This window comes from Cloeon dipterum, chromosome 1 (genome assembly GCF_949628265.1).
Source record: "Cloeon dipterum chromosome 1, ieCloDipt1.1, whole genome shotgun sequence".
Classification (NCBI taxonomy): Eukaryota; Metazoa; Arthropoda; class Insecta; order Ephemeroptera; family Baetidae; genus Cloeon; species Cloeon dipterum.
In genome coordinates this window covers 15,222,831-15,247,815 of record NC_088786.1, presented here as the reverse complement: position 1 = coordinate 15,247,815, position 24,985 = coordinate 15,222,831, and the positions used below count along the sequence as shown (strand labels likewise).

General features: G+C 42.3%; 1 protein-coding gene across 2 annotated transcripts in view; it reads left to right on the top strand.

Moving 5' to 3' along the window:
• Positions 1-22,075, top strand: part of LOC135936664 (uncharacterized) — a 31,569-nt gene extending 9,494 nt beyond the window's left edge. Inside the window, exons 1-4 of one of the 2 annotated variants that reach the window (XM_065479550.1) lie at positions 6,749-7,023; positions 18,302-18,350; positions 18,999-19,128; positions 21,071-22,075. In XM_065479550.1, the coding sequence (XP_065335622.1) occupies positions 7,001-7,023; positions 18,302-18,350; positions 18,999-19,128; positions 21,071-21,483 (615 nt within the window). In that variant the 5' untranslated portion in view covers positions 6,749-7,000 and the 3' untranslated portion in view covers positions 21,484-22,075. Of the gene's footprint in view, positions 1-6,748; positions 7,024-18,301; positions 18,351-18,998; positions 19,129-21,070 lie in introns of those variants that run through there. The other variant, XM_065479560.1, reaches the window with a different exon arrangement.
• The last annotated feature ends 2,910 nt before the right edge of the window (positions 22,076-24,985 follow it).

Here is a 24,985-nt window from a genome sequence, read left to right as displayed (position 1 = left end):
GAAAAGGTGCCCGAGTGGGTTTCAATCCGTTCCTGATGTGCCCATAAAGGAAAGGTGAGAGCGTGGAGAAATCCCCGAAGGGTTGCTCAGGAGGGTGGAAGAGTAGGAGAGTTCATTCATAAACTCATCCCAGTCAAAACCAAGCCGTTAGGAGTGCAGTTGCTATACATAAATCTGAGCAATATTTGGGGGACGAGATCGGGCATGACGAACATGGCAAGTCCATTGGGATTTGGGAGGAATGTTTCTCGATGCTTCCTGGTTAGCACCTTTTCAGCTTGAATGAATGAATTCCACGGTTTGACTGTCCAGCGTTTCAAATAAAGACCTCCAAGCGGAAGAATGGCGGTCTTTCACCTGGCGCGCACTGATCCATCATGATGCTCGTTTGCGATGTTATTGGGTGTAATTATTTCGTTGCTGACTGATGCTAAGGTTGCAAATCTCAATCGGAAAAATCATCCCATTAAATTAGTAAATAAATAACACAATGTATAGATTAATTTTTCAGGAAGTTTTATTATCAAAATCATTATCACGCGCACCAATTAAAACGTTAGAAAATTATTTATCTATAAATTGTGACAAATAAAAGTGTGGTAAACAAATATACAATGAATCGGTGTGACGAAGTGGAAGGTCTCGTTGAGTAATACCTTAATTTCACCCAAGGCCGTTTCTGCCCCTCTCACGCTTGTAATTGGATGCTGCGCGGAGAAACAAAGAGCTAGCTGCTGACAGATCCGACCCTTGGAAAAACAACATCTTAATATAATTACCCCACGCAGAGATTAATGAAAATCGAGCTGCCGCCCACGACGCAGTGTGCGGCCTCCGTCCATCAATCAATCAATCAATCAATCAAGACGAGGAGCCAACGCGTTCCTGCATCAAAGTCGTCTCCGTTCTGAAATTTATATAAGAGATCATGTTGGAAATGTGAGAAAACGTCTCTAATAGCAGGTCGACAGAATATTGCTCACTAGAAAAATACCACGCTCTGCAGGTGAAAAGCTGACAGGAGCAGCCAGAAATCCAAGTGCCTCCAGTCCCTAGCACGTATCGCTTGCTTTTTACAAAGGAGCAATGTGTGTGGCTGTAGCACACCATAAAAATGCTTCTCGCACACCTTAAAACAAACGCCCTTATCTATAATTTGGGCAAAAGTCTCGGTTTCGCTAAGCCTGCTGTTTTATTATTGTTGCTGCTTGCAAGAGGGAGGCGCGCAGCTCTTTATTCACACTTCAACACGAGAATTCTCGCCTCTTTATTTTATGGCGTTATATTATATACGCTTTTCAGAGGCGCTCACTTAAATTTCGATGCGTCAACTGCAGAACGATAAGTTCAAAGAAGGACAAAATACACGCCGACATTTGTGCGTACTGTGTGTCGGGTCGGGCGCGCTACCGTGGAAATGCCAATCGTAAAGTTTCAACAAAGAAGTGTACCTCAAATGTCAATAAAATGAAACGAGCGCTTGTAGAGTTGTTAAAAAGCCATCGCCACTCGCACAAACAGACAGAACTGTTTTCGGGGAGCCTGAATATTTTTCCAGTTGCCAGTCTCTGATATTATGTCAGTCAGCCAAATAATACCAATTTTTATTATTATTTGGTCTGTGTTTGAGTGGAGCTGCTGCCAAAAGAGGCGTGCTCCCTTTTCGTGCGACGTGAACTTTGCACGGGTTCGCCGTCTTTGCACGTTCACAATCAGTTTGTGTACAATTTCGGTTGTTTTTCACGGCCAGCGTGCATCTGCGGGCAATATAGCGCCGAGTGTAAAAACGAAAGAGCCGAGTTCGAGAGGTGTTTATTGATATTACAGCCGTTATCGGTGGGCGATAACGCGCGCCGGGCAATATCATCTGGTGGAAGGATTAAAGCGTATCAGACACAATGCCTACCAAGTGAGCGCAGGAGGCCCCCTCGAAAAAAATGCTGTGTGGCAGCAACATATCGCACATTTCCAATGATGCGCATTTCAGGCCTGCGAAAAATTACGTACGCACTTCTGTGCTATGGTGAATTAAAACGGAGCACACCTGGATGGCCGTCACACCACTCTGTATACACATGGTCGCGAGTGTATACAATTGTGTGATTCTAACCGCAGCAGAATTCTCATAAGCAGAGCTCATCGTTTGCTTATTTCCTGTGTGTGATAACAAGATAGGTGCTCTATATTTGCTCGTTGGATTTGTATTCCACACATTGTACACACTTTATCATGGAAATGAAATTCAAATAAAATGTTTATATATATATATATCTATGGCTCTCGATGTTGTGCTGGTTCTTTCTTAGTTGTATAGTGCAGTTATGCTACCTATACCCCGTGTGTGACTTGGGATTTGAATGCTCAAACATGGCTCTCCAACGTTTTTACAACCTTAAGACAAGCGGTTGTAAAGGTATCAACATGTCCGCGGGATGATGTTGTGGCTAATTTATTGTTGGACCATTTTGCCAATGGGACGGAATAATTCAATTTGGGCCGAAAAACTGAGGAATCTTGTTCGTTAGAAGTCACCGCCGCAAATGCTTTAGATTATTAAATAATCCGATTTTCTTGTTGGATAAGCGTGATTCCTCTCACTCTCGCAGGCAAAAGCGCTGGAAATCACGGACAGCGCCGCGCGCTGCGCTACAACAGTTCGTTTCCAAACATTTTTACAACTTTTGTTCAACACATTTTTTTACGAAGAGAAACTGTTTCCCCCACTCGGCGAGAAAATGCTATGGTAGCCTGGAGAGAAGTTAGCATCAGTACGGAGCCCAGCCCCAGCCGACAGAGAGTGTGTTATTAAAATACAACCCAGACATTACGTTTTCAACCCGATAACACTCATTTGGATCCGTGGAAAAGGCTCTCATTTGCGAAAGAGAGAGGCGCCGGTCATTAAAGGCAATTCTGTGCAAAAATCCGATTGTTCGCCACGATTTGTCAATTTATACGTAACGAGTAGCGAGGCGGGCGCATAAAATCACGAGCGGGGCGGCCCGTTTGATGGCCGGTGATGATGATGGGCCGTAAAGTGGTGCTGCTGCCGCTGAACTCGCGTGTTGCGTGATCGCGGACACCCACTGTGCATTAACAGAGTTATTTGCCATGCAGATAATTCATAAGAAGAAAACGAGCACGCAGCAGATTTTTCAGCTCGTCTCGCGCACATTTTATTATCTTCCCTCCCAGTTACTCGTGCTCAGGATTTACTTAAAACTCTTCAGGGCCATGCTTGACTTTTTTCTCTTAATTTACTCTCTCGCAGATTTCCAAATAGACCGCTCGCGCAGTTTGCCGCCGGCTGTGTTCAGATGTAATTGAATAAATACATGAAACCCTTTTCAGTCCAGCACGATTTCTTGTGTTTGGACGGACTCACGTGCAACTGAGCCGCACCGAATGCTTGTGTGATATACATCAAAGTTTCATCGGTCTAGTTTTGAAAGGAGGTTGTGACTTGTTTGACACGGTCTACACCTTGCTCGAAATCACTCTGTCAATCTCAATCCATCTTGAAAAAATGTCAGCTGCGTGTCATAAAAACCGCACATTTCACGCTAGGGGGATCGTGTTTTCGGCGCGATGACAGCCAATTAAGCACTGAATTAGCGACTCTGGAGACTAATCAATCACTTTTAGAGGGCTGACGCACAGGGCTGCTCGACCTCACATGCGTGCGTGCAACCAGAGACCGTGCCCAAGTAGTAATAATAAAATATGAGAGCCACCCATTGCGGTGATTGATAAAAGTCAGCCGTCAGGAAAGTAATGAATGGAGATAAGCGAGAGCGTTGGCATTTTTTCTTCCAGCCATTCAGTTTGATAAGAAAGGCGCTGCGCGTCCATTGACAATGCCGCGCGGAGCGAGAGGAATGCATAGTGTGCACGCTTATTTACGAATTGAGAGTAAAAAACGACCCCTACGTTGCTTTTTACCTTTTTTGAATGAAGCCCCCACGCTGCTTAGTGAACAATAATTGTTCTGCTTTTGTAAACAGAGTTTTTTCAGCGCCTTTGTCCCGATCAGGCGCTACTTACCGAGAGGTTGGGACCTTAAAAACAAGATCAAGAGATTTGCTGCCAAAACGGCTTGAATAGAACTCGCATCCAGATTTTTTTTCCCGCCGACAGTTTAGCGACTCTCAAATATATCATACAGTATGAACTGTAGAATGCTTTCGATTACACCCTCAAACTCCAATTGTATGGCACTTATCATAAAGGCGAAAACCAACAAATTGCTGGGGGTTTTCATTTGTTCCCTTTTTTACAAAGCAAGTGAAAGGAATTTCCACTTTTCTATGTGGTCATGTGAGTTGCAGATGCTTTGCTTTTGCTTTCAAGTACGCGCTCCCGCTTTTTATTATTATCAGCATGATCGACCGTTTGCATCAGCGAGCAGCAGAAAAAATAATCAGATTTTGAAGTGGTTCGTCTGTAAACTCTTAATTAATTCTGCAATCAATCTGAAGCACAACAATTAGATAAATTAAATGGAAACACTTGACGCGAGCAATTAGCGCAAAATCAAAACAGAATGGAATGCACGTGCAAGAGCCTATATCAGAAAAGAATATCTGATTTATTTTCAATTTCATATTCTTCTGAGAATAATAGGTACAAACCCTTTTTCAAAAGTTCATTCCGCTTGTCAACCCGAGCAATCTTCGGCATACCTCGATAGAGGCAGCACGGAATTCAATTAGCGTGTGCAATGACCGCGCCATTGTGCACAGCGCAGGCAAGGATCACTGCATGTCACCCCGAGCCCTTTTGTGCTGTCCGCGAGTAACTTTTCAACATATATGTATTATACCACCTCGGATTCCTTGCCTCGACGCGCTTTTCGATATACGCAATTGGTTGCTGATGCCGATGCTGAGCAGCGAATTCATGCCAGAAGCTTGCATCAAGTGTCATTGAGCAATGAGACGGCGACAAGGACAGGACGCCGGAGATTGAAGAGGAAGAAAGACACGCATAAGAGCAGCAGCTAGCGACGCGGAAATCCAATAACAATGACGAAAACAGCCCACGTGCTGCTAACCGCCGGATAATTAAAACGAGAGGCGGTTTTACATAATACACAAGTTGGACGCGTACATAAACAGGCAGAGGAAAAGTACATAAGTTGCGTCACGGCTGCAGGGGGATAATTAAAACGAGAGCGGCTGATTGCTTTCAAGCTCTCCAAATTAAAACGCGCGCGGCGGCGGCGGCGGCTGCAAATTAAACGACACGCAGCGATTATGAAAATAAGAGGGCGAGAGCGGATTATCGCGCGCCGCGCATCTCGCTCGCGAGCTGGAATTAATATTTTTTCCGAGAGAGAGAACATAAAACGGATTGCACTAAAATTAACACCTCATTTTTATAACTGATGTGCCGAGGTTGTGTGCGAGCATTTAACAACTTCACTCTGCCAACTCTCAGCACCTGCAAGATCCACGCGGCCGTTTGAAATTAGCGAGTATAAAAGTGCTATTGAGAATTTCAGCACCAGCTTCGGTGTTACGTTCGCAGTGATTTACACAGAATCCAGTTCTCTGTCCAGTCTGATATGTTATATAAGTAAAATTTATCATCTCGGGCACCTGGTGAAATAAATTTGTTTGTGAGCACAGCATAGGAAAATTAGACAAATCCGCTAAACCTTTTTAATTAATGCCTCCGACCTGTCATCTATAAAATAAATTTGTCCCTGAAGAAGTTGAGTAAACGTGAGCGAATCTGATTTAAACAAAGAGGGTTATCTTCTGTCCTTCAGCACATCCTTGTAACGGAATGCATGGTACTGTTCCAAGAATGAGTGTGTGTAGTAAAATGAGTGTATTTATCATAATAGACGCATTTTTTAGTTGATAAAAGCCATATCAGCCACGACTGAGTGAGTCAGACCGGATGATGTATATAGAGAGTCATTTCACTCTGATAGATTTACAATCTTGAGACGCGCCAGCATAGTCTGTCACTCGCTTTCTTTTCCATCTCGGCTGGGGATAATTTTTATGAAAATATACATTTGATTCATCGGTTTAAAAATGTATCACTGCTCACATCTTTTTTTGGGATTTCATTTTTGATGATTGGGGGTACCGGTGACAGTTCTGTTTTTTTAAGAGTTCTTGCGCATACCCGTAAACCGCACAAGTTGACAATGACACGGTAAAAATGAATAGCATACAAACACAAAGTGAGAATGACCATTCAAGGCGTTGAACAAAAGATATGTATGTACAGAAAAACTGCCGCCAGTTCATTCTTTGTTCTATAACAATCAGAGATAATGTGGGCAAATCATACGCGACAGCCAAAAATATGATGCGTGCATTCACGCAAGAAAATAAACTTTTTACGGTGATTTCAGGCCTTTTCTCACTTGACTTTATCCTAGAAATAAACACGCTACCTGTCAGTGCGGTTTTTCCCAAACGGGAACAAAAAAGGCGCCGCGTCAGGTAGAAAAGTGCGCTTCTTGGCAAACAATTCTTCCGTCTTTCAGCAGCGTTTGGGGGCGAAACTATAGTGGAGTGATTAGGCAGCATCAGTCGGCGCACACATACTCAAGAATTTCTGAACAATATCATTTTTATTTTGCTACCCGCGATAAATCAAGGTGGAAGAGAACACAGAACAGCGAATTTAATTTGGTGGGCCAGGAGGGGCGGTCGGGCGGCCACAAGCAGGGAGTAGGGATGGGAGGGGTGGGGTACCGGGTCATTGCAGAACGAACGCGCGCTACCAGTCAAAAATAATAGAAAAGCGCAAGTTCCCGTCTCTCCTCCACCTCCACAACATCAACGCGACTCTACTGGAGACGCGACATTTTCATCAGTTTCTCAAATTCTTGTCCGTGTGTGTGCACATTCCCAAAGAGTCCACGTGTCCGTCGTGTTCGACCTTGGTCGAGTGAGCGTTTCGGTGCCAGTCGAAGCCACCTGTAGGCGAATCGGCGCCGATGTGAGGCGACGACGCCGCCCGCGCACCCTCCTGGATGCTATTCCTCGACCGGAGCAGGTATAACATTTAAAAACGCGAACTTATTATCGCCATTAGCGTCAAAATCTAAGCGGGGTTCTTTGAAAATTCTCGATGACCTGGGATGCTCAGGCTGATTGGCGAATTTTTATATTTTTTAATAATACAGCGGTACAATATTATTTTGTATTAACCACCGCCTGTCATGAACACGCTGAGCGATTTCGATTTCTGTATAAATAAACTATGCACAATGGTTTTCAATTCAAAAACTTGCACCATTTATTCGAATGCTGCCACTGCTCTCTATTCTGGCCGTGCAAAAACTGCAAAATGGTCTTTGTGTAAGCAATCGGCAATTTTTGAACTTAGCAAAAATTATTCACGTACATTTTTCACTGTTGTTTACATAACTCTTTTAAGAAATTTGCACTGATATTAAAAGAAATATTAAAATTTTTTTTTTAAATAATTTATGTAATAATAATGCGTGATGGTTCAAGAATCGTATATTTTAAATTTCATTGTTTCGCAACCACCGAGAACACATTTAAAATTGACTTGATTATTATTTGTCAGTTGCTGCGTGTCTTAAAGCAGACTACAAATGAATCGAATGACCAACGAAACCGGACACTTGAATGCTGCTGCGCACCCATTACTTCCGATGGCGGCGGACGGACACATCGTAATAATCCATCTGGCACGATCGAATCCATATTTCACGAGCAATTGAGTCGCCACAATGAGAGGCAGATTCATAGCGCGCGAGCGGCATAGTGGCAATGGATTCAGTCGAGAGTGACAAACCGACTCTCTCGACAGCGGTTTTTTCGGGAAAAGCTGCTGGCTGCTCTTTTGACGCCGCGGGCAGGGCAGCCGGGGGATTTTGATTCATTGTTCCTGCCGATGCTCTTACTCGACAATGCTCAAATGACCCCATTATTCGCGAGACATCTCAAAAGCAGATGGCACTTTTCCGAAAACCACTCGACATCTCGCCCCCAGGCACACAAAGCGCGCGGTTTGCAAGAAATCGGTCCAAACCAATCGACCGGCTTATATATGTGTGTTATTACATAATTTTATGGCTCGTTTGACTATTGCACATAAATCATTCCTCTCGAATTACGATCGCATGCCCTCACCCTGCCTGACGCTGATTTATTCCTCTCCGCGTTGTTTGTTCAAGCACCAGTCATTCGAAACCGGATAAATAGGCTTTGTCGGTTTTAATACGTAAAATACCATGTTAAAAACTGATTTGTATTTTGGTGTTCACTTAAAATAATTGTTAATTTGTAGCCACCCAAATTTTGATCGTGCGAATTTGACAAGCCCTCATCACTACAGCTGCTACTTTTTGTACAATATAAAATAGAAATTGGAAGGATGGGAGATACCGTCTAAATTGTGATTGCTGCAATAATATTACTTTGACAGTTGGATTGCTTGTTGGTTTAAGCTCGGTCTGCGTTTGGAAATTTGTTATTTTTTAGCATCTTAACAAAGAAAAACCGGAAAGAGCTAAAATTGGCCCCCTTGAAATTAGGCAAGCTTATATTCCTTCTCTACTTTCCTTATTATTGAATACAAATAGGTATAGAAATACTGTGTGTAATTTGTGTGTTGCCAAATAACAATACAAATCAAACACATTTTTCGCCGGCTTTGCTTTTATCAGGATTCTCAAATTTCACAGCAACGACGTTTTTCATTCATTTTACCTATTTGAATGAGCTGTATCATTTTTTTTATTTGCGTTAGCAGCTGCCGTCGTGCCAACCGACAATGAGGTGCAGAACGCGGTAATAACATTAAGAGGCAGCATTACCGCATTAATAAAGTTGAGCATGCGTGAGTGTTGAAAAGAGATTTAGCCTGTCCGCACTTCTTCTCGCCGAGATTAGAAAGGCGTCACAATTTGTTATTCATAACGTGTGGTATAATATCAAACATTATACTCTCTCGGCTCAGCATGCTGCTGGCTGTCTTTGTACGCGCATGTATCATTAAAACGCCTGCTCGAAACTAACAACTAACAGATATATTTATCGAGCGTATTATTTAAAACTACAACATAATTGGCCGGTGGAGTGATGAAAAGTGTTAAAATTTGCATAATGGCGGATGAAATTGCTCGCGCCGCTTCTCCGAGCGGTCCGTTTTGAATAAAGCGGCGATAAATCATATCGGCGCGTTGTGTGCACTTTATCTGCGTCTTTCTCTGCGTGAACGGCTCTTAAAACGCTCTTTTTCATTGTGCTCGCTCACGAGAGCGGCTGCTTCTTTATTTATTATTGGCATAAGTGTCCTGCTAAAAGCCATCCGAATCAATTTGCAAGTCAGGCAAAAAACGCAGCGGCTGGCCATGTGTTAACTAACACAAAAATTCAGGAAAACCTTTTTCTACTTTGCGCAACTGGACAAAAAGCTCAAAATAGGCAAATATGCTTATACGGGTGGACTGACGACGAATTCTTTTTATTTTACTGTCACCGCTAAGGCCAAAGGGACATTGCTTAAGTAATTGGGAAATGCCGTCTATCCACTTCACTCAATTGACATGAATCTCGCAAGACAATTTCCAATTTTTGTTGAACTGTCAATCGATCTTTAACGTCGGCAAAAAAAATGGCAAAAATGAATTGACCTTGGTTTCCCACGCCCACGTGACTAAAAATAGCTGGAACGCGCGCGCCACCTCCCCAAAAGGCACAATTAATCAAAACAAGCGCGGAGAATCAACAGTTATTGGATCCGAAAAATGAATTTGTTGGCTAGGCGTGTGCGTGGCAGAGGCCGTTTCGTATTTAAGGAGCGAGATTAGCCGGTGGCACGGCGACTTCTTTCTTGAAATCGATTAAGAAAAGCAGGACAATTAGGGCGAGGGCCGAGAAAAAGTGCCGAACCGAACAAATATTAATATGGAAATGCGCGCCGCCGAAAGTTCAAAGAGACCGGCGCGGGCGCCGCGAGCACTTAAAATTCGTTCCATCACTTACACCTCAAAATACATTATCTGTTGTTAATAATTCCTCCTCGCTTTCTTTCCCCCACAAAACACACTTTTTAAAGTGTAATTTGTTTGCCAACAATTTTACTACAAGTATTATTCCTGGTATTGCTCCTTGTTCCAGAAAAGTGCTGGTCGAGTCGCAAAATATACAACCTGCAGAACATCAAGTTTTTATTCTGTAGCGGTTGCTTATGCGAGAGGGTTTTATTCAAATAAATTAATGCTACTAGGAAATTGTGTGCGAGCTAAATATTATTCTTCCTTAATTACATCATTAAACGCGTATTTTTTGCTTTTTTACTGTCAGATTTAATCAACTGTTTAATTTAATGATAAAGCGAAAAAAAGACAAAATCGTTTAAATCACATCATTATATTGTTACCCTTTAAAAAACAACCAAATATAAGGTTTATTCTAAGTTAAATCAACTTCACTCTTAAATTTCAACTGCGCAATATTATTTTATTCACAATTAATGTTTCTTGTTTCAAATGCTTTCAAGAAATTTGAAATGGTGTTTTTTCTTCCACAGCATTGCTGCAGAAACGCTGGTTTAAAAAAAGCTTCTCTGTACAGCAGGCCCATCTCTGTTACAAGAAGCACAACGTTAATGCTGGCAGCGCGCAAAACAATATTATTGTGCGGTAGACAACACACACACAAGTGTACAAATTGCAGACACACGCTGCAGCATTGCGGAGGCAGCTGCGAAGAGGAGATATGCTCACTCACTCTCTCTCGCGCGCGCTACTCGTGTTGTTAGCTTCAATTATTCACAGCGGCTGCGAAGAGGCTCGCTCGTCCTTATTCGACCTGCGACTCACCGGGACGGGCTCAATTGCGAGATCGCGCCGCGCCTAGGCATTTTTGATAATTGGAATTGATAATTAATCACGGCGGCGCGTTTGCCGCGGCGCGAGTGACACGACTGGAAAAAAATTAAACAATCACACGGCTCGCATCTCTTGCCAGCATCAATTAACGCGCGCTGCGAGAAGCAATTAAAAAAGCGCGCCGAGGGCGGGGCTACCAACACAAATCAAGCACATGGGTGTCGCGCCGTTTAATTTAATTAATCAGGCCTGGCCGCGCTTTTTCTCGCATTAATATCCAAACACTAGCATCACTCATTGAGTGAGCGAGCTGCCTCCGAGTAATAATTGCCACCTAGGGTTGCCAGATGACCGATCGTGATTTTCGCCGATTCCCCTGTTGCGTGCGACGTGTCTCGCCGCTAATTTCACTCGCAAATATTTAACGCCTCTCACGGCAATGCTTTTGACACCTTTTCTCTGTGTATGAAGGTTAATTGAATGTTTTGGCTACTTCGCAATTATGGTGGCAGCTCAAAGCAATTGCTGGATAAATTTAGCCGCTGTACTAATTGTAAAGACCCATGTAAAATCACGTTTTATCTTCCAGCTATTAATGGCTCAATTATTCCCTACTTTTTTAGTGTACAACACTCCCTCAAACCAAATCTATGGACAACATTTTTTATTTTTTTTTTTTTCAAGCAAAGACTTGTTGGTTTGCAACATCTTTGGCACTGCCCAAAATATGATGAAATATTTATTAGACACCACAGGTGTACAACAACATACATATACAATAATTACATTAAATCACAGGTTCATTGCCAGTTTTTGCTTTGGCGGCTTGGCACAGTGTCAAAGTGTTCTTATCACATTCGAGAAAATGGTAGAAACTGATTGGTTTTTCACAGAATTTGCACTCACAGTCCCCACTCGCGCAGGAGTGGTAGGTCAATTTTTTACAAATCAAATAGTGAAAACCGTGACAAGCGTGTCTCGTGAACATGTGTCTGTTATTAAAAAGGGCTCCCTTCCAACTTTGGTTGACCATGGCGGGGGTGACGAAAAACCCCGGGTCGATTTCGGAGGCCTTAAAGTCCTGGTTAGCTATGAACTTTTTAAATGAGTCAGTCTCCGGCAATGAAATATTAAGGCTCTTTTTCAGTGTATTTTAAGGCACTTAAACCTCTTATAAAAGCTAATTATGTAATTATAATATCATCAATTCTCTACAAATAAGATTCTCGAAAATTTATTATTGTTAACAACCATTTACCACCTGTTATACCATGACCAGAATGTCTAGCTAAATTTCTTTTACTTGCTTTTAGTTTCGGTTAAATATTATTTGGGAGGAAGAAGAAACGGAATTATTTGAATCGCCAATTACCTGATCAAACCTGGTAACCCTATTCAGTGCCAATGCTTTACCGCCCGCTAGAAAAGAGAGAGTTTCATCCAATGTGTATATTTATTAATTCCATTTGTGCGTGCGCACCCATGCCCGTACTTATTTAAAGCGTATCCTGCTCCTCTTTCTTTGAGAGTGTCAAGAGTTTACACATGCATACATTAAGTCAATAATAAATCGTTGAGCGAAGCAATCTTGAGGCGAGCCATTTTATTTATTTTGAAGAAAGGTCGTAATTAATATAATGCCTGGAAAAGGAGCACGCAATTGAGTGGAAACGGCCGCGGCTGGCGTGCCCGCGTCGTAAAATGTACATTTGCTGTCCATTTATTTACACATCACGTCGCGGTCCTCTCTCAATTAGCCTCTTAATGGACTTTTTCAAGTTTATAAAATAATAAATCGCCCGCGATAACAGCACACATGCACCGGGCCGGAAAATTGGTGCTCCGTTTTTTACGAGAGTTTTCTAACTTGGTCCAGGGCATTCCCTGCGCTCGTTTAATACTATATACACACACACACACACCTGCAACTCGTCCATTTTTACACACGTATCTCGCGTTTTGTGCGTCCACGTCCACGAGCGTTTGATTTTCTCGGAATCCATATTTCCAGTTTGCTCTTGATTTATTTTAAGTGCCCTGTCCTCAGCACATTAACTTTATTAGCGGCATTTTTCCATCGACTGCGTTGCATAGATCGTAATCTGAATATACATTTATGAATTTTTATGGACGTGAAAGTTTGAAAGCTTCAAATTTCTCAGCATCATCTGTCACTTATTTAAAATCGATTGAAGTATGTATGATTCCTCTGCGTCAACTCGTTTCTTGGTGCCCGTGAGAAAGGTTATCTTAAATAAATAAAAGAGTCGTAAATTTTTCCTGCTGCCTGCAATGTCTGTTTAATTGAATTATAAATGCAAAATGTGACACCTTGTATAGCGTATGCGACGCGGGGTGTTGGAGACACGCTTGTGTACAAACACGAGAGGAATAAAAACAGCGAGACGTCCGTCGAGAGTACATAAACTAAAATAAATAAGGCATTAGACGAGCTGCAATAAATATTTTCGTGAAATGGACTCCGCCTGGGAGCGGAACGGTTGCTGCTCGCGAGCTCGGCCCAAGCCCAAAGTGCGTTCGCGCGGACACACACGAACCAAGAAACGAACGAGGAGGGTGGACCATTTGCGAAAATGATTCATTTGAATACGCGAGCGAGATAGTGCTTTCAGGCTGGATTCGTTTGATTTACAGCGGGGGGAAAGGGTTTCTTAATGCAGCCATAAAATGCAAAATTTTATGTTCGGGAAGGTCGCGTGATGCCACACGCAGACAAGCCCGCCGAGCGCCGTCGACTCCACCCAAGAGAGCGAGCGAACTGGGACACGGCCGGACGGACACGTTAGATTTATTGGGCCGCCAATCCATCGCGCGCCTTTTAATTATTGCTCATTTTTTCTGCTCTGCCAGCCACTTGTTTCTCCTCTCCGTTTGCACTCACGCACTCAGTCATGCTCCGACAGAGAGATGCTAATCGGGGCTAATTGTCAACCCGTTCGCACCTCGATTCCCGCTATATAGTTCGCTGCTGAAAATCTTAATATACAACGTGTAGATAAAAATAGTTTTCTTAGTTACAGATTGAAACACCGAACCCTTGATTTCATGCAATGTTTGGTTTGGTTCTTATTTCATTTGTTTCAAAACTTAAAATTAATTTAGAGCTTTTTGGTGTATTCAAAGTAAAAGTTAACTTTAAAATTGTTTTGTTTCTGCGAAATTGACAACACTCAAAAATATTTTCGGCTATAATCTTTATTTAAATTGATCACTAATGAATTTCTTTAAACCAAAACCAATTATTTTGGTTAAGAAATGTCCTGCGTGGTTGAAAGAAAGTAGCTATATCTCGTGCTATTTATGCACGTGCATCGATGAAGTGCAGGAGTTAGATTGACCCATCTTTCCGCAATGAAACTCGACTCTCGTCGGTAGCTTTTTCATGCGGGCCGAATAAATTTGCGGAAAGCTGGCAAGCCGCTATTTGTTGCCCTTTTATTTCACAACTCTCGCGCGCCGCGGTCATATTTTAAGCGCAAATTGCTATTTTGCGCCTGATAAAATCTTATTAAACGAACTCGGCGGCTGCTGCCTGTGCTGTTGGGTCGTGATTTATTCGGCCTAATAGAACACCAAGGCCTTTCTTCTCGCGCGTAGGGCTAGAGTTTTTATTCAAATTAGACGGAATACCAGTTCCAGCGCGAGAGAAAGATGGGGCACACTTAAAAACAGCGAAACTTTATCGCACCACATTCTTTATCGCGCGCTCGCTGCTGCTTAAAATTCGACTAGTCACTTAATGAACGTTTTTCTCGTCGCTGACGTTGAGCGAATTTCGTGTCAGACCAGACTTTGATTTTTGCCATCAGGAATTACTTAATTAATGATGAACTGACAGTCGCCTAACTTAATTGCACGGAAGAGCATCAAATGTTCTTAAAATATTCGTAAATGCCATGTAGAATCTGTAAACATATTTTCAGGGGAACAAATACTCTCCTTGCTTTTGTAATTTTTTGATCTAAATATTTCAATATTCTTTGTGAGTCTGTTGTGCGTTTGGCATTTTTTTCTACATTGTAAAAAGTTATCTTTTGCAAGAATTAAAAAGATTCCGCGGATGCTGACGTTAACCAATGTTACCATGAATATAACTCTTGGGAGAATGCGTCGTTTTAAGTCACATAGCGTGTCTTTTGGCCTATACTCCGCGAAAGTGAGTGCAGATCCGAGTCGACCGGCACATCACCTATTCCCATTGATTGGTGGTCGATGAATCAGCAGCGTGCGGTCCAGCAGCAAACCGCACGATTCGCCACAACGCGCAGACCGACCGACATCCCAATCCGTCTCCTTGCATTAATATCTTCGGCCCTTTCGTCTGTGCTCGCTCTCATTGAAATGAATTTCATATTCATACGTCCGTCCTACTCTGGTGCTGCAATTTCGCGCAAATCCTTTGAGCCGCACCGTATGTTCGGCCCTTTTCACGCCTGCTCGGATTTCACGGAGCCACGCGCACTTCGATTTTCGACGCTCGCGTGTGAAGCCCGATCGGTGCTTGATTAACGCGCGCTCTTGACCCTATGCACTCCGACTTTCTGCTGCTTGGCGGATAATTGATCCCGCTGCTGAGGGGTGGAAATCGGATATCTACAGTGCACTCTTGCTCACGTTCAAGAGTTAATTCGAGACTTGCGCAAATGACAACAGTTCACATGAGAGCTTTTCGCTCAATATGGATGCAATTTAGTTAAAAATTGCGAGATATGTAGTTTCTAAAATATTTCAATGTTGGTAATAAATTAATTACATTTTACACCATCAAGACAAACAGACGTGTCTTTTTTGGGTCCTCCAAAAGTATTGATGGCACGGGTTTCAAAATTACCCATGATTATTCTCCGCCTATAATCAAATTTAAATTTTACTTTTACCATTTGCTATTATATGAAAAGATCAAGTGGTGCTTAAGGTTTTACTATCTGGGCTTTAAAATAAGAAATAAAATTGCTCCAAATAAAGCTTTCTCGCTAAATATGCAAATGGAAAAACCCAATCAGTTGACGTTGAAGTTCTTCCGAGATTTATATTATCTTTCTTCTCCCGACGCCGAATTTCATGCTTACGTGTTGATACAAACCTGAGCTGATAGACAACGGAATTCATTGGAGCTGTCACTCGTAGCCTTTGTCAGCTTCACACTGGAGCTGATTAACGCCAAGTGACACGGAAAGCCTTGGGGCCAGCGCTGCGGACAAATCGACTGTTCCTCTCTCCCTCATTACAACCAGAAAGCATTGATCCTTATCCAGTCGACTTATTTGTTTATGTGCGTTAAAAATTTGCTCTCGCCAAGTGTTAATTAACCCAATTATCGCGCCGGGCGGGGGAACGCACGCATGCAGGCTTTTCTCTCCGCTTGATATTGTAAAATTCAAGGTGCCACTGCTGCTGGAACAACTATATCTTCTCATTAATACGTGCAGAAGTAAATCCAAACTCGTATAGTGCACTGCAGACACAGCTGCCACATTTAGGCCACATAAATATTACCTCACACCATGTGACATGGAAATAAAAAACCAACATGCGCAGCTACGCTGAGAGTCCGGCCAGACGAGAAAGTCTGTCAATATTGTGGGTTTTTTGCTTTCGATGGGGCCAATTGATGAGGCCAAATTCTCTATTTTATTTGGATTGCTACAAATTAAATTTTCATGAAATTTCTTACAATTCAGTTGAACGGGCAGATGTCGTTATATTTATACTTTAACAAAGATCGGCATGCTAATCAAGCTTTGAAAATCAAATAGAATGAAAGAACAAGATCGCAAATAACTCCATTCAGGAATTGGCGCAAAAAACAGAACCACCTGTTGAAAATTAATTGAACAAGCCGCCTGAAGATTTGTTGCTTTTTGCGCCTTCAGAGGCAACTTTGTAATATTGCATTACAAAAGTCATGACCGCAACCAAGACGCTCAACATATAATTCAAAAGCCGCCGAGGCAATTTCGAATGCTTGCCTCTGCCAAGCAAATTTATTCAAATTACGCCTGACAACCTGTATTAATTCTTTTTATTTATCTGGCCCGCTGATTTGTCAGTTGATTTTCTGAATAAGCCTTTTGAGGCGGGGGCATATTATAAATAAAATATAGGCAGCACCTGTTGGACCCGATATAAATAAATAATGTTGTATTAAAGAGTAGCAAAAGCGGGTCGGCCGTGCAAGCGGCGTTGTTCGCAAGCTGTTGGACTCTTGTAGCTGTCACGGAGCTGCCTGTTTTTCTCGCTTTTCTCTCTGCCACCGCTCTGCTCGCGATGCTTTATTCTCTGTCTCGACGCGATAAAAATCTACGCGAATTAAGTCTTTAAGGAGCGATTGCAGTAATTTGATTTGAATAAATTTGGCGTTTCGTACAAATATAAAGTTGAATTACTGCCGCAAATTTATTCGTTAGAACAGAAAGGCCGAGTTTCGCTGTTTCCACACGTTTTCTTGTTTGATCAATTCAATTATGAAACCCTTTAATGAATGACGCTCTATTCAAAGCTGACAGCCTAACATCCGACATGGCTATTCTACAAAATATTTCCGCAAACATTGCAAATCTCGAAACCTTTTCTACTTCGCCTGCTATATAATAACTTACGAAGAAATATATGACTATTTAAGTATTTTTACTAATAAACAGCTCCAAAAGCCCCCGTGAGAGGTCAATCCCGTAGTAAAAATTCCTCGATTTTTGGTGCGTTTCTCCTTCAAAGGCGATTTCCCTGAAAAAGCAGATAGATTTCGTTTGTCGTTCACGCGCACAATGAAATGAAATGAAACTAACCGGCGCGGTTGATTTATTTTATTTGTGTACACGCATTTCTTATTCTGCTGTTTGTGTGTGTAAAGAAAGAAGCGTTTTGGATTCCACGGCTAGATAACGATCTGTTTCAATTTATTTATGGAGTGGTCTCCTCTCATTGTACAAACACAGTTTTTTTCTTCCTTTCTGACCGCCGCTGCGTTGGGATTGAAAATAAAATGCAGCTCTTTGTCCTGAGAGAGTTATGGCTGGCGAGCTGAAAAAGCTGCGTGTTCACCTCTCAACCCATCATTATGCGCCATTACGCCGTGCTCTTCATTTTCCGATTGAAAACAAATGAAAAATATTATTAATGGCCACGGCTGCAGCGTTGATTTTAATTGTGACTCTCGCGCGATAAGATAAATTAAAAACAATAACGAGTTTACAACGACGAGTTATTATACTCACACGTGGCCAGCGCCACGGTTTTATGAATCGAATCCAAGAGTCGTACTGATAATTTCCTCTCAACCGATGGTATCTTCATGAACACTTGAACACCATCTTACTTCTTAAATCGTAATTATTTTTTTTGCTGTGACTCTCTTCGGCTTTGATACTTTGCGTAATTTGTTAATTAGATATTGACATCAGTCAAAACACATATAATTAATCTAGGATTTCTTTTCTGTTTCAGGATCCCACAGGTTGCTATCTCAGCCAAGTTCCTGTCGTGTATCTTGATGGTGAGTGTGCTAAATATACACGATTCTTTAAATAGTCTGGAAGCCCATAGATAAAAATAATATCATCACAGTGACATAAATTTAAGTGAGTGTTTTACTCGCTATAAAATGTGCATGATAATAGATTTTCAGAAAGCCCTCGTATTTTTAATACCTTACATAAGTCAATTAGAAAAATTTGTTCTAGATAAAATTTCCAAAAACTATTTTAGTAGTGTTTTGGATTCTTAGACCTGGCCGGACCTGGCAAAGAACCCAAAGTTTTTTAGTTGCTGCAATTTGAAACTCAATTTTGACTGCACACAAGAATAAGCAACATCTTTACTATAACTCTCAGCTGCAAACATAAAAAAAAATTGAAAAAATAATGTAATTTACGTCTCTCAAACTTAGTGCATCTTTGGTTTGAAACTTTTTCTGCAAATCGATATTTTGGTGATTTATTGACAAAATCAAAATTTTCATTCTTTAATTTCCCCAGTAAGAAGCAGAATAGAATCCGTGATGTACAGGTTGCCTAATATCCTTTGACCTTTATGTTTTGATTTTTGTCTCAAGTTTGATGGACTAAACTGACTGAATATTCCCTTTGAGAGCTCCAAACATAACCAATAATTATAGAAATATAACGTAGATATGTTTTTGCAGGTGGTGATCTGCGGTGCGGTGCCCGGCATGGTACAATCACAATCAGTCCGCTTGCACAACGACTGCAGCAGCAGCGAGTTGCAGGTGGACAACCTGGGCAAGGTCTATGCCTCGGACAAAGGACATTGGAGTAAGTTTCCAGCATTTTTCACCGAAAATGTGCTCCATTGTATATACAACTATGTATCTCAGAGGAAGAAAAGACAAATCTACCCTTCACGGGCGGGCACTCATGTACCTGTTAATGTTTGATCTGATCTCCACGCCCCGAAAGCAGTCTTTCACTTTTATTTTCAGATAATTCCAACATATATCACTTCTCGCCGGTCGTTTTTCTCGTCCCGTGTGATGGATACGCCACTTTTAATCCGACACGCTGCCTTTATTTTTCCAACACGCCCCGGCATTGTCGGAATTGTTCCTATGCTCTGGCTTATATTGCGCGCTTGGCTTATATTCGAATTACCTTCACATCAGCGGCTATTACATCGACGCGGCTGAGATTAATGAGGGTAGCAACCCTTTAGCCCTGCCCCCGGTAGCCTTCTTCTGATAAATATATTTCCTTTCACGTGCCGTCCCTGCATTACCACCAATGAATTATGACTTGTGGTAGAAAATAAAACATCTGACTGCTGAGAGTGGAATAAAAATGATAGGGTTCCGGATAGTCGAACTCGCGACAAAAGGTCGTAAAGAAATTGTACAATAGTGGTCACCCACTCGTATTCTAGCCGTATTTACTCGATTATTGTCTGCTTTTCCTTGGAACGCAATACACGCGCGTGACAATTGAAAAGTAAAATAATGCTGAATAAATTTCCCTGGTCGCGCTGCAGCGTGTAGGAAGTGATTTTGTTCTGCTCCTCCGCGCGCGCGTGTGCTCTTTATCTCTCTCACAACAAGACAGCATGCTGGCTCACCGTATTATGCATGGCACACTCCCAGCCTCCATTATTTCCACTTTTTATTGCGCACACACTCTTGTTATTATTCCGAACCGATATGTTTATTAGGCGATAAGTGAAATCGTTACATTATTCTCCCTCGAGGAAAATATGTTAAGAGCATTTTCCTCTATTTGTTTTCTTTTTGATATCCAACTTCTCATCTGACGCTGGTGTCAACCAAACGGAACAAATTGGCCTACTTTTTAAGGAGTGTTTTCTCACTCAAAGTGTTCATTATCAAATTTGTATCAATAGGTGTGTCGCAGGGATATAAATCTTCTCGGTTCAAATTAGGAACTGATTTTTTCCCGTGAAATCTGATCAAAAGAAATATTTCATGGTTATCACAAGTGGAAAGGTGGACCAGACACAAAGGATTTTACTCTTTAAGACTGCTTTAGTAAATAATTTTTTATTGATTTCTCCAATTCAAACCAGGTAGTTCAGTAGAATATTTGTGTTCCTGGCCCCTTTTTTGCCTAACTTTACTGAAATGTTCATATAATGTGTTGGCATTTTAGTTTCCTAATCAAATTTTGTGCTTAAGCCTCGACAATCAATCTTAAAATTTGTGTATGAACGATAACTCAAGTGCATTTAATCATAAATTCGGCCAAAAGGCTTTACCCAACATTCTGAACTGACTGATTTTCCCTCTTTCCAATTGAAGTATTTTAATTTCTGTTGTATGTGGGAAAGTGTTTGGATAAGTTAAGCTGCAGATCCGTACAAGACAAAAATGAATTTTGAAGAGCTGTCAATTCTGAACATAGGCTGACCTGAAACCAAATATATTATGATTAGAAGTCACAGATCTTGGCTCGCTCTACTAAAGTTTAACCTGGCGCAGATGCTCAGTTTTTTATAATTATGAAATTTGTTTGTGCTTAGTAGCAAAGCCTATATAAATATGTCAAGTTGGCTGCTACAGCGCTAGCTGAACACGCACATGACTCAAAATTCTTGCCACCTTGATTTTAATTATATTAGAAGAATAATTCCAGTCTCTTTGTACTTTTGAAGCAAACCAACCCTGACCCTATAGATCAATGAATTGAATTCATTTGTTGCGTATTGAGAATTTATTTAATTGGCTAATCTCTCCACCCTGTGTGTTTCCAGACGAGCTGCGGCTGCAGTCGGTGGGCTTTGGCCAGATGACGATCTTCGCAAAACGCGCCGAGCGGTACTTGTGCTTCAACAAAAAGTGGCGGCTGGTGGGCGCAAAGAAGGCGCACGGCAAGCGGTGCCACTGGCGGGAGGTAATGGAGCAGGGCTACAACCGCTACCGCTCCCTGGCCAACCTCAACTACTCGCTGGCCGTGAACCCGCAGGGGCGGCCGATGTGGGGGCCGCGCACCGAGCGGGTGCATGGCAGGCACGGCCGGCGCGCTGTCAAGTGCAGCCACTTCCTCAAGCAGGGCCTCAACCTGGCCTCGGCCATCGACGCGCACAACAAGGGCGAACACAAGTACTCGCCACAGCTGCCGACGCGCAAAGTGCACCACACGCACCGTCGCCAGCCCAGCAGCTGAGCCCCGCCCCCGGCCCCCTAGTCACTTGTTCAACCGTTGGCCGCCCCCGAGAAGAAATCGAGACGCAACCCCCGGACACACGCACTCGCACCGCGGTGCAAAGAAGAAAAAGTGCGCGCGTGGTGGGAAGAAAAATAATTATGTATATAATGAAAATTTCCTGTACGTTCGTTACTCAGTTCGGCGCCGCAAGCGTCTATGCAAGTGTGCGGGGGGCGTGCAACCCCCCGATCTATCTGCTGCACAAACATTACACGATGAGAGAGACTTATGCCTAACTTAATGATAACTTGATTACGCCAATAAAAACGGACGCTCGTGCAAGTGGAAGAGTATTTGTTGCCAGCAAGCGCGGAGTTTGATTCTTGTTCCGGAAACAGCCAGTGAATTTTGTGTCACACACACTCTCACACGCTTGATGAAAGAGTGCAGCAACAGGTGGTGTTTAATTTATTTTGTGCTGACTGGCAGGGTGCGTGTCTGCCCGGTAATGTCTTCTGTTCTGATTATTCGTCCAAGTGCGGATTGAGAAAAAAAGATGAAATAATAAAGACGATGATGAAAACAGAGCAAAAGGTTGTTTTGAAAATGGCTTTGCAAGCTGCTCACAACGCTGCTTATCTTAAGAAAGGAGCGACCCACTGATAGTAGAGATAAGAGAAAGTCTATGGGGCTCGACTTTCAAGATGCTATTTGTAACTTTAATTTTGTTATATCGGAAAACGTTTTATCTCCTGTAATGATATTATTTCCTCAATTTGATGATATTAACTAAGTTCTCATTTTTCTACTCATTCAGCGAAAAAGCTTTTTGCAATTAATTTAAATATACCAATTTTCTACGCAATGCACCATAAAGAGTGTGATCGCGGATATTTACGTCAGTAAGAATTTCATTTATCTTATAACGCGACTCTATAAAGGCAAAATTTGGTGACAATGCACGAAGGGGAGCTTCCTGGAATTTATATCACGCCTCCCTCGCTTTCCTGCATATCTTAAGCCTCGTAAAGAAGTCTAATTTTGCAAGACAAGCTCACAGTGGAAATAGCTTTTGGCGCCCAAACGGATTAAAACGGCACGGCTCCCTTTTTCCAACATAACGTAAATGCGCGCATAATCCTTTTCACACAAAAAGCAGCCACATCCCGTTTATCACAAGGCAAACAGGCCGCAATTTCGGCGAGTCATGCAGCGAGTATCTGCGTACATTTCCCAGCAGGAAGGAGAAACAATTCCATCCGTGCAGCCTCGACTTTTCCTTTCTATTGTACACGCCCGCGGAGGGCAGACAGCGATTTGAATAATTCCATCGTAAATCTCGCGGTCCACGAGGTATAATTTGGTCCGTGAGTGCTGGCCAGACCGAATTCTGCTGTCTCAAGGGTTGTTGTTCTGTTGGCTGGCTGCTGCATTAATAGAGACCTCGGAAGAAGACAAAAGGCGGCGGGCGAGCGAGCGGCGGCGGCGTCCTTGTGTTTCAAACTCGCCCCCGAATCGAGAGAGCACAAAGGTAAGTGAGAGGGATGCTAGCTGCTGAGAGGAAGACGAGAGAGCAGCGCTTCTTTCAGACCTGGCAATTATTCTTGTCGACAGCCGGCGCGCAGGAGTTTATATTCCGACGATGCACCGAGATGATGCGCCCGAGATTGGCCACTTGTCGTTGAAATGCACAAACTGCACTCTCCAGTGTGCACGCGGTCCTTCAGGTTGCAAAGAAGGGAGCTTTCGCAGCAACATTCTTCACCGAAAAAGGGAGAAAACGCGCGAGCACTTTGATCTTGTTGAACGTGTAATTACGCGTGACCCTTTCATCTTGAATAATTATATATCAGACGAGTGCGTTCAGTCATAAATTTTGTAGTTGAAAGATGATGCCTACCTCTTATTGAAAAGCAGTGTTTAGTGGAGAGGATTGAATCAGATTTTACAAGAAACTCAAGATCAGAGAGCATCTAGGGCGAAATTCCTTGTGGAGAAACACAAACCCGTGTTTAAAATTTTTGTTAATTTCAAATCCCACAACTGCAATTTTTAAAAACATAATTTGAAATAGCGCATTGGATAATAATTTTGTATAAACACTGGGTCGCAACCATCGCAATCATAAAGCTTATCTCCGGGGAAATCCCAATTATATTTTGGTAATAAACACCCATAGAAATCGTATAGCGCAATACCAGTTTTTCGTAGAAATCCAAAGCTGTTCTCGCTTAAACGTTTCTATCAAAGCTTTACAACCTTTTTATACACATCAACATTACAGACGTCAACATGAGAAAATTGCCTATTTGTTATCTCCATTCCAATCGTCCTTGGAATTCGGAAAAGTTCCCCCTCTGGACCGTTTCCCTAATTAGTTGGCTGGACGGCGCGAGAAGCTATAAATTTTTGGTCCTTTTCTCCCCGATTGTGTTTGAATGAATGGATTCATTTTTCACATTCCTCCTCACGCCACTGGATATGTGTTCACACTGCAGTGACGATGTTGCATCTCGGAAGCAGCGCGATGGACGACTCGCTTCTGCATGGTGCCTCACTTGGATCTTATCACGCCCGGACATAATTTTTCGGAGCAGGCGTCTCGTCGATCGACTCTGGATACATATATATCTGTAAGAGTCTCTCGTAAATTAAAGAAGCCAGAGCGGCGGAGAAGTGCAGATGAGTGCATTTTGGCGCCGGTCGGCCCATATCAGCTGCTTTATTGCCGATTTGTCAAAGTGGCGCGACATAAGGTCGACCGAATATCTCTCTCTCTCTCTCTCTCTCTCTCTTCCTCTCTCGAGTTCCTGCTGTCATTCAGCCACTTTTTAACATTTTAATATTATGATGCTTGAGCGCAGGACCACTCGTTTTGCCCTCTCGCTCCATAAGTTCCCAACGGTCGGCGGAGACACTTCAGAGCAGCGGCAGCAGCTCCTTTTTTGATCACAATGTTCTTTGTGGAGGAGAGCACGGAGGAGAAGTACCTTTTTCAACAGCAGATAATATGGAAGAGAAGGAAAATCTATTCCAGATTTTTCTATTTCTGACTACAGAGAAGCAAAATGTAATATTTGGGAAAAAAATTTATTGACAGCTGAGATGCTTTATGTGCAAGGTTTCAAGAACTATGGTATATTTATTTCATACAGAAAAATTCTAATACTTGCTCATCAAGAGTAAATTTATATTTTTTATGAATTATGAAAGTATAAAAAAAACGAATGAAATAATATGATTAGTTCCAATCCAGCAAACTAGAAGGGTAAGCCGCTTCGATTAAGCCATTAAAATCTATTTCTCATGCGGTTAATGTTGGGACAACACAATTTCTCTTGCCGTAAAAACTCAATCAAACGCACAAATAAATTTCCCGCACAAAAGCGCCGAAAGCAGAGATTGTGAACTTACGGCTTTCAGGGGTCAAATGCGTGATCGAGGAACGCGTCGTCACATCTTAATCAAAAGCACCCGCACTATGCACTTCAAAAGAAAATAATCCGCCGCCTCTCGAAAA